This window comes from Rhinatrema bivittatum, chromosome 2, assembly GCF_901001135.1.
Source record: "Rhinatrema bivittatum chromosome 2, aRhiBiv1.1, whole genome shotgun sequence".
Taxonomy (NCBI): domain Eukaryota; kingdom Metazoa; phylum Chordata; class Amphibia; order Gymnophiona; family Rhinatrematidae; genus Rhinatrema; species Rhinatrema bivittatum.
The window spans coordinates 14,748,226-14,767,267 of NC_042616.1; the positions used below are offsets into that span (position 1 = coordinate 14,748,226).

General features: G+C 45.4%; 1 protein-coding gene across 2 annotated transcripts in view; it reads left to right on the forward strand.

Annotated features, from left to right (window-relative positions):
- LOC115083578 (zinc finger protein 850-like) overlaps positions 1-17,231 on the forward strand; it is a 59,751-nt gene extending 42,520 nt beyond the window's left edge. Inside the window, exons 1-2 of one of the 2 annotated variants that reach the window (XM_029587487.1) lie at positions 6,728-6,780; positions 14,025-17,231. In XM_029587487.1, coding sequence (XP_029443347.1) covers positions 6,747-6,780; positions 14,025-16,885 — 2,895 coding nt within the window. In that variant the 5' untranslated portion in view covers positions 6,728-6,746 and the 3' untranslated portion in view covers positions 16,886-17,231. Of the gene's footprint in view, positions 1-6,727; positions 6,781-14,024 lie in introns of those variants that run through there. The other variant, XM_029587486.1, reaches the window with a different exon arrangement.
- The last annotated feature ends 1,811 nt before the right edge of the window (positions 17,232-19,042 follow it).

Genomic DNA, 19,042 nt, shown 5'->3' on the forward strand with positions numbered 1-19,042 from the left:
TGGCCGCCGTTCCTGCACTAGACGGGGACGGCACGGCCCGAGCGTGGCGGGAGTGAAAACCTTTGTCCATCCCTTGAGAATGCGCGGACATGCTTTCCCGGGCATTCCCCGATGGTCCCTCACCACCGGGGAGACATCTGGTGCAGAGGCCATCGTGGGAGAGCCGCCGGGCCGGCTCCCTGCAAGCGGAGCACAAAGCATGCCACGAGGTAAGGGTCAGTAATCGAATAAACATCCCTGGAACCTGCACGTCAAGATTCTAAATCTTTTTTTTCTTTTTTTACACTGTCAACCAGGGGAAACCAAGCGTCCCTGGGACCACTAGCGCACTGCAGGGTACACCCGAGGAACTCTCACATCTCAGGGTGTTTGGGAGAGGGACCGGCCCACCAGTGAATCTCCCCACTTACCGGCTGGGCTCTGGGAATACGGCTATCGGGGCGTCCCAGCCGAGCCTCTACCAGGGGGACTTGGGAGGATCCATCTATCAAACTCCAGCCAAAGAACAAAAGTATCTATTTTCTTTTTCTTTTCTTTTTTTAGCTTGATGTAGCCAAAGAACACAAAAGCTTCTGAAAGAACAAGCTTTCTTTTAAATTTAAAACAAACCCCCCCCTTTTTTTTTTACAGGATCAGGACCGCAGGTTCTGTCACCCTCATCTGCTAGAGTCAGAGAAAATACTGAAGGATCGCAGGTGGCACACCAATGTAAGAGGGGGTTGCCTTTTCAGTTTTTTTCTCTGACTCCATCTGCCGGAAGGAAGACACAACCTAGCGGTCTGGACTGATCCTGGTACGTGCAGGGAATGGTGAATAAAACAGAAAATGTCATAATGCCTCTGTATCGCTCCATGGTGAGACTGCACCTTGAATACTGTGTACAGTTCTGGTTGCCGCATCTCAAAAAAGATATAATTGCGATGGAGAAGGTACAGAGAAGGGCGACCAAAATGATAAGGGAATGGAACAGCTCCCTTATGAGGAAAGACTGAAGAGGTTAGGACTTTTCAGCTTAGAGAAGAGACGACTGAGGGGGGATATGATAGAGGTGTTTAAGATCATGAGAGGTCTAGAATGGGTTAATGTGAATCAGTTATTTACTCTTTCGGATAATAGAAAGACTAGGGGCACTCCATGAAGTTAGCATGTGGCACCTTTAAAACTAATCGGAGAGGGTTCTTTTTCACTCAACGCACAATTTGTTGCCAGAGGCTGTGGTTAGTGCAATTAGTATAGCTGTGTTTAAAAAAGGAATGGATAAGTTCTTGGAGGAGAAGTCCATTACCTGCTATTAATTGTTGACTTAGAGAATTGCCACTGCTCTTACTAGCAGCAGTAGCATGGAATAGACTTAGTTTTTGGGTACTTGCCAGGTTCTTATGGCCTGGATTGGCCACTGTTGGAAACAGGATGCTGGGCTTTATGGACCCTTGGTCTGACCCAGTTTGGCATGTTCTTAGGAGTCCCAGTGGAGGATCAGCAGGACCAGGTCTAGGGTGAGGGCTAGACCCAGCCATCCAGTGTTCCAGAAATCTTGATCTCTAACTTAGGCAAAGGCAGACTGGATGGCAGCAGTCACTGTAATGGCATTAGCTGATGTGAAGAAGCTGAGGGAATCTAGCAGCCCTCAGGTACACCCGGATGAGTGAGTCAGACTTGCCCTGGGATGGAGATCTCCTGCAGTACCTATCAGCAGCACATACAGACAGTACCATCATTGTACAGACGCATATTTTAAGCTGACGCTCTTTACAATCCAGCCTGTCCCCAAGCCCTTCCTCAGCTACCTCACATTCAACCCCTTCACCAAGCTCCAGCAGCCTCTCTGTCAGACTCCATCATCCACCAGGCTTGATGCTGATCATTTCTCCCCAATGCCTCTAACCCAGGCTTAGGCTGCTGGCACTGCGCTGGGGATCTTCCTGCCACCACGCAGCCTCCTTCTTGCACATTCTTTCCATAGCTTCCACCACTGCTGGAAGAAGTCTTCCTACATTGTGAGTAGCTGCCGGCTGTTTCCAATTGGCCCCATGGGAAACTTGCAAGTGCACAAAGAAAATTGGATGGATCTGATGGAAAAGTGGGTTGGCCATGGCCCACCAAGACCTCCCTAGGCTCCACCTCTGTTACCACCAATACTTTTGTGCACACTGTCTCCTGGGGCCATACCACTTGAAACAGAAAACCCAAATTCCTTAATCTCATCTGTAACTCATATGCGAAATCTAGAAATCACCATAGACAAAGAGCTTTCATTCAAAACCCACATAACCAACAAAATTAAGGAAGGATACCACAAACTACTGATGCTCAGATGTCTCAAACCCTTCCTTGCACAGGATGACTTCAGAATAGTCCTGCGACTACTCATCTTCTCCAACCTAGACTACTGCAATGCTCTACTCCTTGGCCTCCACTTGCTACTATCCATCCTCTCCAGATCCTACAGAACACTGCCGCCAGAGTTCTGACGGGATCAAAAAAACATTAGCACATTACACCAACTCTCATCTCTTTACACTGGCTCCCAATAAAATACCTTGTAGAATACAAAGTACTTACAATCCTGCATAAAATAATCCAAGGACACCAAAACAATTGGCTAAGCAAATCCATCGTAATCCACGCTCCAAAACGGAACCCACGCTCAACGAACAAAGGCCTCCTCAAAATCCCTCACGCCAGAACAACAAAACTAAACACAACCCGCGAGAGAGCCATATCCATCGCCAGCCCCACGCTATGGAACTCAGTACCAATGGAAATAAGAAATCAACCAAATATCAAAATTTTCAAAAAAGACCTGAAAACCTGGCTCTTCACCAGAGCCTATTCAAACTCACTCTATCAACAAGACCACCAATCAACCACGCAATCCAAGCACCAAGAAAAACGCTCCGTCCCTCAATCAATGAAATAACTCCCACCGTTTTGAACACCTAAGACAATGTGCAACTGACCTCACTTACTACCCCTAGCCTATATGTTATAACAGTTCCTTTTATATGTATCAACATTACCACATGTATGAACTTTGCTGTGATATTGGATTATTAATATGTAATAATTATTTTAATCAACTAACAATCTAACCCCAAAACCTCCCTTCTTTATGACATTTTTGCTGCGTTGATGTTTTTGTAACCAGTCTTATTTCTCGAGCACTGTAAACCGTTATGATGGCGAAACCAAATAACGGTATACAAAACAAGTTAAATAAATAAGATCTGCCATCTCACCTGCTGGGGCAGAGATAGATGGACTTCTGTCTCGCTTATTTCAGAGGTAGGTCCAGATCACGTTGGGCCAGTAGGAAGTGATAAGAGAAGGCTATATGTTGGTCTTTTTTTGCTTTTCTCCAGAGGCCTTTATGGTTTTTCCGTGCAACTCCCTACGGAAGAGAGTGATAGTGGAGACTAACTTAAGGAGGCTGTTGGGCTTGAAGGCTGTAATTCCTGTTCCCAAATTGCAAGAAAACATGAGCTGCTATTCCATTTATTTTGGGCTTACCCAGAAAGGAGGGGTCCTTTCGGCCCAAAGGAGTCAATCGACATTTGCGGGTGACTCATTTCTGTATGGAAACTCTGCGCTCTGTGTTACTGGCAGCAATTTCAATGGTCCCTGCAGTTGCCGTTCTGGGACATCGTGATCAGTGTCAGGCTTTGGGCTTGCCACGGCACCCAGGTTCTTTAAGGTAATGGTGGTAGCGGTTGATTCAGGCCAGAAGCATGGAAGAGAGTTACCTGGCTTCTTGCAAGTTAGTCTCATTACTACAAGAAGGCTGGGTTGTGAACTTGGCTGAAAACCGTTTACAGCCATCTCAGACATGGGAGTAGCCCGGTGTTTGTTTCGATATGAAGCAGGGCAGAGTGTCTCTGGCAGAGAGTCGTATTAGAAGTTGATTGCTCGATTTCAAACTCAGAAAAGGGCCTTTTGCCCAACAGTGTGCTTTTTTCTTCAGAATCTGGGTTTGATGGCAGCCACCTTGGAGGTTGTCCCTGGGTGAGAGAGCACATGCAGCCTCTTCAAAGCACATTGCTTTCTGGTGGAGTCTGCAGTCTCAGGATTGCATGGTGAGGCTTCGCTTGCCATCTCAAGGAGGGATTTTCCTGTGAAATGCCAGAAGGGTTAGTGCTTATGACGGATGCGAGCCTTCAAGGTTGGGGGGCTCACTGTCAGGTCGCTGGAGCGCCGAGGATCATCAGTGGAGCATCAATAGGTTGGAAGCACGTGCAGTTCGAATGCTGTGCTTAAGGTCCGCCGAGCGTTTAGAGACTCGGACGGGCAGGATAATGTCGGACAATGTGGCAACTTTGGGTTACATCAATCAGTCTGGATCCAAACCTAACAAGTGACAGAGGAGATAGATGTTGCTCTGCCATAGCATGAGCACATCTTTTAGATATATTAGCCTGCCACATTACTGGAAAGGGCAATGTAAGGGCCGTCTTGCTCAGGGTTCCAAAGTTCTTCGGTCGAGGAAGGGATTCAAAAAATTTTGGATTGATGCTCTCATTCAGGCATGGCCGCGGGACAGTTTTCACATCATGGACACTACTGGGCATGATTGTTTGAAAGCTTGCGATAGAAACCCTGCTTCTGGTGGCAACAGATTGGGCCCGATGGCTGTGGTATGCTGATCTGCAGTGTCTGCTGGTGGGCAGGCCTTTTAGGCTACTGCCCTGGAAGGATGTACGACTGTAGGGACCCATTCTACATGACAATGTAGGTCGATTTTCTCTTACACGTTGGCTGTGGAGAGGGCTCAAGTTATTGAAGCATCGTTATTCTGCTGCAGTGCTTTCACTTTGCATCAGGCTAAAATAAAAAAAATATATATTTCTATATCTCGGGGCTTATGTGAGAGTTGGGCGAGTTTTTGAGGCCTTGTATGAGGAGCGAGGTTCTCAGCCTCTCAAAGTGGTAATTTGATCAGTTTTGGAATTTTTCAGGACAGGTTGCTTAAAGGCTTGGCCTTCAACTCCTTAAAGATTCAACTGGCAGCATTCAAATGTTATAGGCACCGAGTTCTTGGTGGGTTTTTGTCTCCCCGTCTGGATGTGTATCCGTTCATGAAGGAAGTTGAGCTTCTTCATCCTCCCTTGTGGCTACCAGTGTCCTTTTGGTAACTTAATCTGATTGTGGATTCCTTTCGAGTCCTACCTTTTCAACTGCAGCATAGCTTCTTCTTGAAGGTACTTACCTTGAAGACTGTTTTGTTCTAGGGGTAATCTGCTCAGCACATCGAGTTTCCGAGCTGCAGGCTTTTTCTTCCCGTGAGCCATTCCTGCCTGAGATTCTGGGCGCGGTACAGCTTCGGACTCTACCTTCTTTTGGCCCAAAGTGGTTTCGGAATTTCATTTGACTCAGTTTATTTCCCTGGCCACACTGGAGAGGAATACAGAGGAGAGTGAATATCGTCTCTTGCGTGCTCTGGCTGTCAAGTGGCATCTGATGCAGTACTTGGAGGTTATTAATCCTCTCAGTAAGTCTGGTCAACTGTGCTCCATGGAGGAGGTATACAGGGTGAGCCAGCGGCGCGGGCAACTATTGTCTATTGGTTGGAAGTCATCAGCGATCGTCCTTACGCACCCTTCCAGGCATTCTGTTTGATCGTTTGGGCACAGGAGGACGCCTGCCTTAGCATGTGCAATGTTGCTGTGTCCATTGGCAGCTTTGGTACATCCCACTGGTGTGGAATAGCCTGCCCGAGTGAACTGGATGGAGAATTCCCTACTTACCTGATGACATTTTGTATTTAATTTTCTTTCCTCTAAGGAAGGCAGGCTGATCCACAATCCACCCTCAGCTGCCATCTTGCTTTCAGCTTGTCTTCTAGGTATGGACGACGCTGAGTATTATCTGTTACTCATTTCAGGATCTGTAAGTGTCATGGCCAGCTCCTTAGCTTAGTAAATGTTAGCTCTTTTGATTGAGCTCAGAGTTTTCACTTGGTTGGAAGTATGAGCAGTTTGTCCACAGTTTGGCTTTTCCAGAGAATACTTGTAGGCTGATGGGACAGGGCTATATGTCCTTGACATCGGCTTTTACTCTGTCTCCACCTGCTGGTAGAGGTGCATAACCCATTTCTGTGGATTGACCTGCCTGAATGCAGAAGAAAGGAAATTATCAGGTAAGTATTAATTTCTCCTTTCCTTTTCCCTGCAGAGAAGGAAACAAAACAGCTGTTTGAGACTTGGGGCACGATCCCTATGTGCTCATGGTTTGCAACGCCCCTGAATACAGAATTAGTACATCACAATGGGAGATATGTCACTGCCCAGGACACCAAATTCTTCCTGCCCTGTTAGGATTTAGCACAGTGAGTCCTCCTGATGGAATAGAACCAGATGTTCTGGATAATGCTCTTATAGCTTCCTTTTTATTATAATGTGATTTATCCACGCAATGACATTTCATATTCTCTGTCTCTGGTATTAGAGAATATTTTCCAGTTTGATTTGAAAACCCTGGGGTCTATGGAGGAAATTGACTGAGTGGCAACCCAGAGGGAACAAACCTGGCATTTCCTGGGGAAGAGGGGTCCTGGTGTCCTCTGTTCCATGATAAAATGTTAGGAGAATAAATCCAGCTGAGATCTAATGCACCCTGAGCCCCTCCACGTGTCTGAGTGTTTCTGGTTTGTGTTTCAGGTGCGGGTGACGTTTGAGGACATCGCTGTCTATTTCTCCCAGGAGGAGTGGGGGTATTTAGATGAAGGGCAGAAGGAGCTTTACAGGGACGTGATGAAGGAGAATTATGAGACCCTCATCTCCCTAGGTAAAAATTGCATTATCTGCATGTTTAGCGGACTCGAGGGCTGATTTACTGAAGGTGTTTGTGACTTTTCTCCTGACTCCAGCTCCAGCATTGCTCTGTGTCTGAGCTGGCACCTGAGATTGGTTGTTTGGATCTTTTCATGTGAGACCGGCCCCTGCGAGGCAGTCTAGGAATTTATCTCAGATGTCTTACATGAGGCACCTGCTGGGGAGCATCCACAAAGTTTCTCAAGGGACTTGACTGAGCCCTCAGCAGCAGGACCAGGATACAGAACTGAATGGGCCAAATTTTAAAAGCGTTACTCGCACTAAAAGATGAATACGTGGCCGCACGTGAGCGACATGAATTTCCAAAGCTGCTAATTACTTGCTCGTGCTAAAAAAAGGGGCAGGGCCAGCAGTTCAGTGTGTAAATCTGGCGGCCGCTGCTCGTGGCGCACTGTTAGCTGCGTATATTTCCTGCTGCTCCTGATGAGGTGTAAGTCTGCAGAAATCACTTTTTAGGACTAACACGATAGGGTGAGGGGTCTTGCTCAACTGGGGGGAGTGCAGGATGAAGAACTAGAAGGGTCTGGATGACCCTGAGAGAGACTGGGCAAACTGGTGGGCTAATGGGTAAAACTGGGAATGGCTTTAACCTGAGCAGGGTTTAAAATCCTCTTCCCTGTACGCATTAAAGCCAACAAATTCTTAAGGAAGAAATGTGCTTTACATCTGCTCGAGTACACGTGCTGGGCGTATTTTACATCATACACACGTACTTGTGCACGTGATTTAAAACTCCAGCGTAGCTTTGCTCACTCGCCCCCAGGTGCACATACGGTCGCGTGCAGTCTTGTTTTACAATTAGCTGAATATGAACAGCAGGATACAAGAGGTCTGAGCTTGCTTCATGACTGTCATTACCCCGTGACATACTTAGCCATGCACTGATATAAGAGGGAGGATTCAGCTTGTCTGCATACTTCTAGCTGTCTCATGGCTATTTTTCCCTTCTCCCCTACTAGTGGATCCATTCTCCTTCCTCTTCCTGACGCTGACCCTACCCAATCTCATTCCCCACTTCTGTCCATTGGGAACATCAGATGCACTGTCAGCCTCCCATATTCTCCACCTCCTCGGCCCTTCTGTCTTCTGCCTTGTCCATTGCTTTACAAAGTTTTCTTCCTCTCATTATGCCATCATCTCTCAACCAAAATTGTCTGGGTAAATGTAACATCAGGACTTGCTAGAGACAAAGTTCCTGGATGTAATAAATTATTGCTTCATGGAGCAATTGGTTCAGGAACCAACAAGAGAGGGAGCTATTTTAGATTTAATTCTTAGTGTAACACAGGATTTGGTGAGAGAAGAAACAGTGGTGGGGCCACTTGGCAACAGTGATCATAACATGATCAAATTTAAACTAATAACTGGAAGGGGGACAATAAGTAAATCTGCAGCTCTAACGCTAAAATTCAAAAGGGAAACTTTGATAAAATGAGGAAATAGAAAATAAACTGAAAGGTGCAGCTGCAAAGGTTAAAAGTGTTCAACAGGCGTGGACATTGTTTAAAAATACAATCCTAGAGGCGCAGTCCATAAGTATTCGACACATTAAGAAAGGTGGAAGGAAGGCAAAACGATTACCGTTATGGTTAAAAGTTGGAGTGAAAGAGGCTATTTTAGCCAAAAAAAATCCTTCAAAAATTGGAAGAAGGATCCATCTGAAGAAAATAGGATAAAACAAGCATTGCCAAGTTATGTGTAAAACATTGATAAGACAGGCGAAGAGAGAATTTGAAATGAAGTTGGCCATAGAGGCAAAAACTCATAATAAAAACTTTTAAAAATATATCCGAAGCAAGTTACCTGTGAGTGAGTCGGTTGGACCATTAGATGACCGAGGGGTTAAAGGGGCTCTTAGGGAAGATAAGGCCATTGCAGAAAGCCTAAATGAATTCTTTACTTCCGTGTTTACTAATGAGGATGTTGGGGAGATATCAGTTCCTGAGATGGTTTTCAGGGGTGATGAGTCAGAAGAACTGAACGAAATCACTGTGACCCTGGAAGATGTAGTAGGCCAGGTTGACAAACTAAAGATTGGCAAATCACCTGGACCGGATGGTATGCATCCTACAGTACTGAAGGAACTAAAAAATGAAATTTCAGACCTATTAGTAAAAATTTGTATCCTATCATTAAAATCATCCATTGTACCTGAAGACTGGAGGGTGGCCAATGATACCCCAATATGCACCAGGGGCGATCCGGGTAACTATAGACCAGTGAGCCTGACTTCAGTGCCAGGAAAAATAATGGAAACTATTCTCAAGATCAAAATTGTAGAGCATATAGAAAGACATGATTTAATGGAACACAGTCAACATGGATTTACCCAAGGGAAGTCTTCCCTAACAAATCTGCTTCATTTTTTTGAAGGGGTTAATAAACATGTGGATAAAGGTGAACCGGTAGATGTAGTGTATTTGGATTTTCAGAAGGCGTTTGACAAAGTCCCTCATGAGAAGTTTCTAAAAAAACTAAAAAGTCATGGGATAGGAGGCGATGTCCTTTCGTGGATTACAAAGTGGTTAAAAGACAGGAAACAGAGAGTAGGATTAAATGGTCAATTTTCTCAGTGGAAAAGGGTAAACAGTGGCGTGTCTCAGGGATCTGTACTTGGACCAGTGCTTTTCAATCTACCTTATAAATGGGCTCTGACCGACGGCCCGCAAATGCGCAGTAGAGAGCAGCTCTACCGCGCATGTTGCGGGCGAGCCGTCTGTCAGAGCCGTGCGTTGCCCGAAAAAAAAAAATGGCGGTGGGGCCGCAGGAGCGGGAGAGAAGCAGCGGCGCCGCGCACGCGGGAGAGTGACCCCCTCCCCCCCCCTCCCCCCCGAGATCTGCCGGTTGTGGATGATCTTAAAGGGGAGGGGATTGAGAGAGGGGGAGTGACTGAGGAGAGGGGGAGGGAGAGGGAGGGAGGGAGGTGAGAGGGAGGGGAAGGTGAGAGAGAGGGGGGAGGGAGGTGTGTGAGAGAGAGAGAGGGGAGAGGGGGAGGAGGTTGAGGGAAGGGAGGGAAAGGTGGGAGGGGAGGAGGGGAGGGAGGGGGGAGGGAAGAGGGGAGGGGGCGGGGAGGAGGGGAGGTGAGGGAGGGGAGGTTGAGGGAGGGAGGGGAGGTGGGAGGGGAGGAGGGAGGGAGGGGGGGAGTGAAAGAGGGGAGGGGGAGGAGGGGAGGGAGGCGAGGGAAGGTGAGGGAAGAGGATGAGGGAGGGGAAGTGGAGTGAGAGGGAGGGGGGAGAGAGTGAAGGAGGAGGGAGAATGAGGGGGAGGGAGTGGGAAGGAAACGGACCGAGCCCGTTGTTACGGGCTTAACGGCTAGTATATTTATAAATGATCTGGAAAGGAATACGACGAGTGAGGTTATCTAATTTGCGGATGATATAAAATTATTCAGAGAAGTTAAATCACAAGCAGACTGTGATACATTACAGGAGGATCTTGAAGATTGGGCATCCAAATGGCAGATGAAATTTAATGTGGACAAGTGCAAGGTGTTGCATATAGGGAAAAATAACCCATGCTATAATTACACAATGTTGGGTTCCATATTAGGTGCTACCACCCAGGAAAAAGATCTAGGCATCATAGTGGATAATACTTTAAAATCATCGGCTCAGTGTGCTGCGGCAGTCAAAAAGCAAACAGAATGTTAGGAATTATTAGGAAGGGAATGGTGAATAAAACGGAAAATGTCATAATGCCTCTATATCGCTCCATGGTGAGACCACATCTTGAATAATGTGTTCAATTCTGGTCGTCGCATCTCACAAAAGATATAATTGTGATGGGGAAGGTACAGAGAAGGGCAACCAAAATGATAAAGGGGATGGAACAGCTCCCCTATGAGGAAAGACTGAAGAGGTTAGGGGTGTTCAGCTTGGAGAAGAGACGGCTGAGGGGGGATATGATAGAGGTCTTTAAGATCATGAAAGGTCTTGAACGAGTAGATGTGAAGTGGTTATTTACACTTTTGAATAATAGAAGGACTAGGGAGCACTCCATGAAATTAGCAAGTAGCACATTTAAGACTAATTAGAGAAAATTCTTTTTCACTCAACACACAATAAAGCTCTGGAATTTGTTGCCAGAGGATGTGGTTAGTGCAGTTAGTGTAGCTGCATTCAAAAAAGGTTTGGATAAGTTCTTGGAGGAGAAGTCCATTAACGGCTTTAATCAAGTTTACTTAGGGAATAGCCACTGCTATTAATTTCAGCAGTAGCATGGGATCTTCTTAGTGTTTGGGTAATTGCCAGGTTATTGTGGCTTGTCTTGATGGACCCTTGGTTTGACCCAGTATGGCATGTTCTTATGTTCTAAGACAGGGGTCAGGAACCTTTTTGGCTGAGAGAGCCATAAATGCCACATATTTTAAAATGTAATTCCATGAGAGCCATACAATATGTTTAAAACTAAATACAAGTAAATGTGTGCATTTTATGTAAGATCCCACTTTTAATGTACAATAAGTCTCTGAAAATATTACACCAGGCCTTAAGACACCAATACATCTCCTATTAGGAAAACGGACCAAGTCAGGCTGCTATAGAGTCCTACACAGAAACTACACACCAGCAGAAAACCTCACCTGAATCACGTGCTGTCCCTCACCTAACATAGAATAAAGAGACCAAAACACATAACAAGAAGCATGCAGAAAAAACTGAATTGGAAACTGCAACAAGCCAGAGTCTCTGTATGCAGTGTAACAAAGGAAAAAAGAAACATCACCCATCCTTATAAAACAAATCAAGAAATATAAAATCATCAGCAGTAAAACTGTACTAACAAAAAGAACATATTTCGAAACAGCTGATGAGAGGAATATCCAATAATTAAAACTCATATAAAACATTTCCAGATACCAACAAAATATTTCAAAATAGCAGACACAAAGATCCAGTAATGAAAAATAATAAGGATACAAAAATTTTTTTGCTCTGCATACCTGGGAACGTTTGATATCCAGGTGTCCTGAGATTGTTCTGAATTAGCAGGAGGTGGGGTGGTTTGCTTGGAACTTTCTCCTCTCTCAGTCACATACCAGCGCTCTTTCTCACACTGGCTCTCAATGACACACCTATACACACATGCTCTCAGTACTCACATATACACATGTTTTTTCTCACTCACTTATATAGGCTCTTAATTACACATTTACACACATGCTGTCTATCTTTTCACGCTTACACACACACACAGGCTTTCAATCACATAAATACATGCTGTCTTTTTCTCTCACACACAGACTCTCATTCACATGCTTACAAACATGTCCTCTCTTTCTCTCATTTACACACAGGCTCTCAATCACATACTCACATGCTCCCTCACCTAAATCAGCTCTCAATCACACACAGACACACATGGTCTCTCTCTCTCATTTAAACACAGGCTCTCAATCACATACTCACATGCTCCATCACCTAAACCAGCTGTCAATCAGACACAGACACACATGATCTCTCTCTTACTTATACACACAGGCTCTTAATCATACATACACATGATTTCTCTCACACACAAAGGATCTCAATCATACACACATACTCTTTCACACAAACAGGTTTTCAATCACAAACTTACACATACAGGTTCCCAATGGTAAACTTACATTCATGCTCTCTCTCTCACAGGCAGGCTCTCAATCACAGACATACTCTCTTTCACATACACAGGCTCTCAATCATTCACATACATGCAATCTCACTCACACACACAGGATTTCAAACACACACGCTTGCTCGCTCATTCACTCTCTCTCTCCCCCACCCCCACCCCAGGCACTCGCGGCAGCAGCAGCCTCCTCCCAACACTAACCTCCTTCATTTTCAGCCCTCGCGGAGGCGGAGTCCCATCGGCCGCGGTTGAAACTCTTCATTTTCCTCCGAGCCGCGCTGCAGTCTTCTTCCCACAAGCGTGGCCTCTTCTTCTCGCGCAGGCACCCGATGCTCACCACTTCCTCTTCCGGGCCGCGGGAAGAAGAGAGCACGCCGGTGCCGCTCAGTACCGGCGTGCTCTCTTCTTCCCGCGGCCCGGAAGAGGAAGTGGTGAGCATCGGGTGCCTGCGCGGGAAGACTCCCGTGCAGGCACCCGATGACTCCAGCGCTGGCACCCGGCTGACTCCAGTCGTGCCGCTGCCGGCGTGCTCTCTCCTCCTCCTCCCCCCCCCCGCGGCCCGGAAGAGGAAGTGGAGATCATCGGGTGCCTGCGCGGGAAGAAGAGACCACACTAGCGTGGTCTCTTCTTCCGTGCAGGCACCCTTTGCCCACCACTTCCTCTTCCGGGCCGCGGGGGGGGGAGGAGGAGAAGAGAGCACGCCGGTGCCGCTGACTCCAGCTGTCCCGCCGCGTTCCGCCCGGGCTGACAGCATTTTAAGCCCGGGCGGCGGAGGACCGGGGAGCAGCTGGGTCAGCGGGGAACCGCGAAGTGTGGCGACACTTGTCTGCGAGCCAGATGCAGCCCTCAAAAGAGCCATATCTGGCTCGCGAGCCATGGGTTCCCGACCCCTGTTCTAAGATAATCTCACTGTCTTTACTGTCATTACACCTGCCCTACTCTGGATATCAGTCTCAGTCCTGTCCCTCCGTAGTAAATCACATCCTTCCCCTCCAAGCTTATCCTTCCCCCACTCTACTCCCTATTCTCTCCCTCTCAGGTTTTATCTATGGAATATCCATTCTGTTTCCAGCAAGATTGCCTACGTTCATGACCTCTTATCTCTCATTCTCTCCATCGTCTCTCGCTTTTGTGTTTATCCCGCTGTTATTTTTTATATTCTGTTACAGTTTTCATCTCCAACACTTCCGTGAGGTAATTCCAGGCATCCACCACACTTTCTCTAAACAAAAAATATATCTAGATATTATTCCTAGTCTCCCTCCTTGGAACCTTTGCTCTACAAATTATTTTCCATTCAAAAGAAGTTTACTTCTTGAGCATTATTACCTTTCAGGTATGTAAGTGTCTCTATCATATCTCCCCCTTTCTCCTCTCCTGTAGGTTATATATATTTAGGAGCTCATCTCATAAGGCTTTCGTTGCAAACCCCATTGTTAGATGTTTTTCATGGTCACCAGTGTTGGTCAGAAATGTGCAGCTCTATCGCTGTGTGACACTGCCAGAGCAGTGATTATAGGAGCAGAGACCCAGATCCATTTACATGGTGACTAATGCATGATTAATGTCTTCTTCTATCACCAGCAAGTGATGAGGTTACACAGCACATAAAAGAGGAGAATCAAGAAGAACAGCCTATGGAAGAAGAACTGATCCCAAGAGAATCAGGAAATGTCTTTGAGAATGTTTCACAGGGGACTGAGAGGAGAAACACAAGGAATAATCAGCAGGAGTTGGAGAAGAAGCAGACAAACTCTGCAGGAGGCTCACGGGATGGAGTCACTGCATGTGAGATGGAGATCAAAGTCATCCCTGACCACCAGAGGCACGTGAGCACAGAGAGACCCTTCCAGAGCAATAACAGTGATCAAAAGACATCTGCTCTTCACCAGAGGGAGGGGAAAGGGAAGAAATCATTTATATGTGACTGCTGTGGTAAAAGCTTTGGTAAGGAATCGCATTTAGTATTGCACCAGAAATTCCACCCACTCCCAACACTATTTCTATGCAATAAATGTGGGGAAAGCTTCAGGCAGAAGAAACATCTAAAAGTGCACCTAAACACACATGAAACAGAGAAACCCTTCCCATGCAATATTTGGAGGAAAAGTTTAATTAGTAAGTTTAAGTTGAAATTACATCACAACATCTACACTGGAGCAAGACCATTTACATATCGTAAGGGTGGGAAAAGCTTCATTAGCCAGAATATACTAATCTCGCACCAGAAAATCCACACTGGAGAGAGACCATTCTCATGCACTAAAGGTGAAAAATGTTTTGTTAGGAACAAAAACCTCACACAACACCAGCAACTCCACACTGGAAACAAACCATTTACTTGCACTGAGTGTGGGAAAAGCTTCCGTTGTAAGGATATGCTAATGTTGCACCAGCCCATCCACACAGGAGCGAGACAATTCTCATGTACTGAATGTAATAAAAGATTCACTGAGAAGAATGTCCTCACAAATCACATGAGAATCCACATAGGCAAGCGACCATTCTCATGTACTGAATGTAACAAAAGTTTCATGCAGAAGTGTACCCTCACAAGTCACAGGAGAAGCCACACAGGGGAGAGACCATTCTCATGTAGTGAATGTAATAAAAGATTCACTGTGAAGAGTGTCTTCACAAAACACATGCGAATCCACACAGGGGAGCAACCATTCTCATGTAGTGAATGTAATAAAAGATTCACTGAGAAGGATGTCATCACAAAACACATGCGAATCCACACAGGGGAGCGACCTTTCTCATGTAGTGAATGTAATAAAAGATTCCCTAAGAAGAGTGCCCTCACAAGTCACATGCGAATCCACACAGGGGATCGACCTTTCTCATGTAGTGAATGTAATAAAAGATTCCATGAGAAGGGTGCCCTCACAAGTCACATGAGAAGCCACACAGGGGAGAGACCATTCTCATGTAGTGAATGTAATAAAAAATTCACCGTGAAGAGTGTCCTCACAAATCACATGAGAATCCACATAGGCAAGCGACCATTCTCATGTACTGAATGTAATAAACGTTTCATGCAGAAGGGCACCCTCACAAGTCACATGAGAAGCCACACAGGGGAGCGACCATTCTCATGTAGTGAATGTAATAAAAGATTCACTGAGAAGGGTGCCCTCACAAGTCACATGAGAATCCACACAGGGGAGCGACCATTCTCATGTACTGAATGTAATAAAAGTTTCATGCAGAAGGGCACCCTCACAAGTCACATGAGAAGCCACACAGGGGAGCGACCTTTCTCATGTAGTGAATGTAATAAAAGATTTCATGAGAAGGGTGCCCTCACAAGTCACATGAGAAGCCACACAGGGGAGAGACCATTCTCATGTAGTGAATGTAATAAAAAATTCACCGTGAAGAGTGTCCTCACAAATCACATGAGAATCCACATAGGCAAGCGACCATTCTCATGTACTGAATGTAATAAACGTTTCATGCAGAAGGGCACCCTCACAAGTCACATGAGAAGCCACACAGGGGAGCGACCATTCTCATGTAGTGAATGTAATAAAAGATTCACTGTGAAGAGTGCCCTCACAACACACATGAGAATCCACACAGGGGAGCGACCATTCTCATGTACTGAATGTAATAAAAGTTTCATGCAGAAGGACACCCTCACAAGTCACATGAGAAGCCACACAGGGGAGCGACCATTCTCATGTACTGAATGTAATAAAAGTTTCATGCAGAAGGGCACCCTCACAAGTCACCTGAAAATCCACACAGGGGAGCGACCATTCTCATGTAGTGAATGTAATAAAAGATTCACTGAGAAGGATGTCCTCACAACACACATGCGAATCCACACAGGGGATCGACCTTTCTCATGTAGTGAATGTAATAAAAGATTCCCTAAGAAGAGTGCCCTCACAAGTCACATGCGAATCCACACAGGGGATCGACCTTTCTCATGTAGTGAATGTAATAAAAGATTCCATGAGAAGGGTGCCCTCACAAGTCACCTGAAAATCCACACAGGGGAGCGACCTTTCTCATGTAGTGAATGTAATAAAAGATTCCCTAAGAAGAGTGCCCTCACTAGTCACATGCGAATCCACACAGGGGATCGACCATTCTCATGTAGTGAATGTAATAAAAGATTCCATGAGAAGGGTGCTCTCACAAAACACATGAGAATCCACACAGGGGAGCGACCATTCTCATGTAGTGAATGTAATAAAAGATTCACTGAGAAGAGTGCCCTCACAAGTCACATGAGCATCCACACAGGTGAGCGACCATTCTCATGTAGTGAATGTAATAAAAGATTCCCTGTGAAGAGTGCCCTCACAAGACACATGAGAATCCACACAGGGGAGCGACCATTCTCATGTACTGAATGTAATAAAAGATTCCCTGTGAAGGATGCCCTCACAAGACACATGAGAATCCACACAGGGGAGCAACCATTCTCATAGAAAAGATAAAAATATAGAAATGATGTCAGAAAAAGACCAAACGGCCCATCCAGTCGTCCCAGTGAGCTCTCACACTTATTTTCCCATACTAATCTGTTTCATTGACCAGCAAGTTCAGGGCCCTTGTTAGTAACTGCTTGATTCCAATTTCCTGCCACCCCCTGCCATTGATGCAGAGAGTAATGAAGTTTTCTCACATTCAGTACAAGACAATTGTCTCTGTCATGTGTGGATTTTCTGGTGTGAGATTAGTATATAGTTAAGAACATAAGAACATGCCAAGGATCCATCAAGCCCAGCATCCTGTTTCCAACAGTGGCCAATCCAGGCTATAAGAACCTGGCAAGTACCCAAAAACTAAGTCTATTCCATGTTACCGTTGCTAGTAAGAGCAGTGGCAATTCTCTAAGTCAACAATTAATAGCAGGTAATGGACTTCTCCTCCAAGAACTTATCCATTCCTTTTTTAAACACAGCTATACTAATTGCACTAACCACATCCTCTGGCAACAAATTCCAGAGTTTAATTGTGCGATGAGTAAAAAAGAACTTTCTCCGATTAGTTTTAAATGTGCCCCATGCTAACTTCATGGAGTGCCCCCTAGTCTTTCTACTATCCGAAAGAGTAAATAACCGATTCACATCTACCCATTCTAGACCTCTCATGATTTTAAACACCTCTATCATATCCCCCCTCAGTCATCTCTTCTCCAAGCTGAAAAGTCCTAACCTCTTTAGTCTTTCCTCATAGGGGAGTTGTTCCATTCCCCTTATCATTTTGGTAGCCCTTCTCTGTACCTTCTCCATCGCAATTATATATTTTGTGAGATGCGGCAACCAGAACTGTACATAGAAACATAGAAATGACGGCAGAAGAAGACCAAACGGCCCATCCAGTCTGCCCAGCAAGCCTCACACGTTTTTTTCTCTCATACTTATCTGTTTCTCTTAGCTCTTGGTTCTATTTCCCTTCCACCCCCACCATTGAAATATCTAGCTTGATTAGTTAGGGGTAGTAGGGGTAGTAACCGCCGCAATAAGCAAGCTACACCCATGCTTATTTGTTTTACCCAGACTATGTTATACAGTCCTTATTGGTTGTTTTTCTTCTCCCCTGCTGTTGGAGCAGGGAGCTATGCTGGAAATGCGTGATGTATCAGTCTTCTCCCATGCTGTTGAAGCAGAGAGCCATGCTGGATATGCATCGAAAGTGAAGTATCGGACACAATTGGTTTGGGGTAGTAACCGCCGTAACAAGCCAGCTACTCCCCACTTTGTGAGTGCGAACCCTTTTTTCTTCTCCCCTGCCGTTGAAGCAGAGAACTATGCTGTATATGCATTGAAGGTGAAGCATCAGGCTTATTTGGTTTGGGGTAGTAACCGCCGTAACAAGCCAGCTACTCCCCTCTTTGTGAGTGTGAATCCATTTTTCCACATTTCCTCTTGCTGTTGAAGCTTAGAGCGATGTTGGAGTCACAGTAAGCATGTGTATGTTTATTGAATAAGGGTATTGTCTCCAGGCAGTAGCCGTCATTCTGGCTGGGGTCTCACAATGGAGTGATACAGAGGCATTATGACATTTTCCATTTTATTCTCCATTCCCTTCCTAATAATTTTCAACATTCTGTTTGCTTTTTTGACTGCCGCAGCACACTGAACCGCCGATTTCAATGTGTTATCCACTATGACGCCTAGATCTCTTTCTTGGGTGGTAGCACCTAATATGGAAGCTAACATTGTGTAACTATAGCATAGGTTATTTTTCCATATATACATAACCTTGCACTTATCCACATTAAATTTCATCTGCCATTTCGATGCCCAGTTTTCCAGTCTCACAAGGTCTTCCTGCTTGTGATTTAACTACTCTGAACAATTTTGTAATAGCTGCAAATTTGATTACCTCACTCGTAGTATTTCTTTCCAGATCATTTATAAATATATTGAAAAGTAAGGGTCCCAATACAGATCCCTGAGGCACTCCACTGCCCACTCCCTTCCACTGAGAAAATTGTCCATTTAATCCTACTCTCTGTTTCCTGTCTTTTAACCAGTTTGGAATCCACGAAAGGACATCGCCACTTATCCCATGACTTTTTACTTTTCCTATAAGCTTCTCATGAGGAACTTTATCAAGCGCCTTCTGAAAATCTAAGT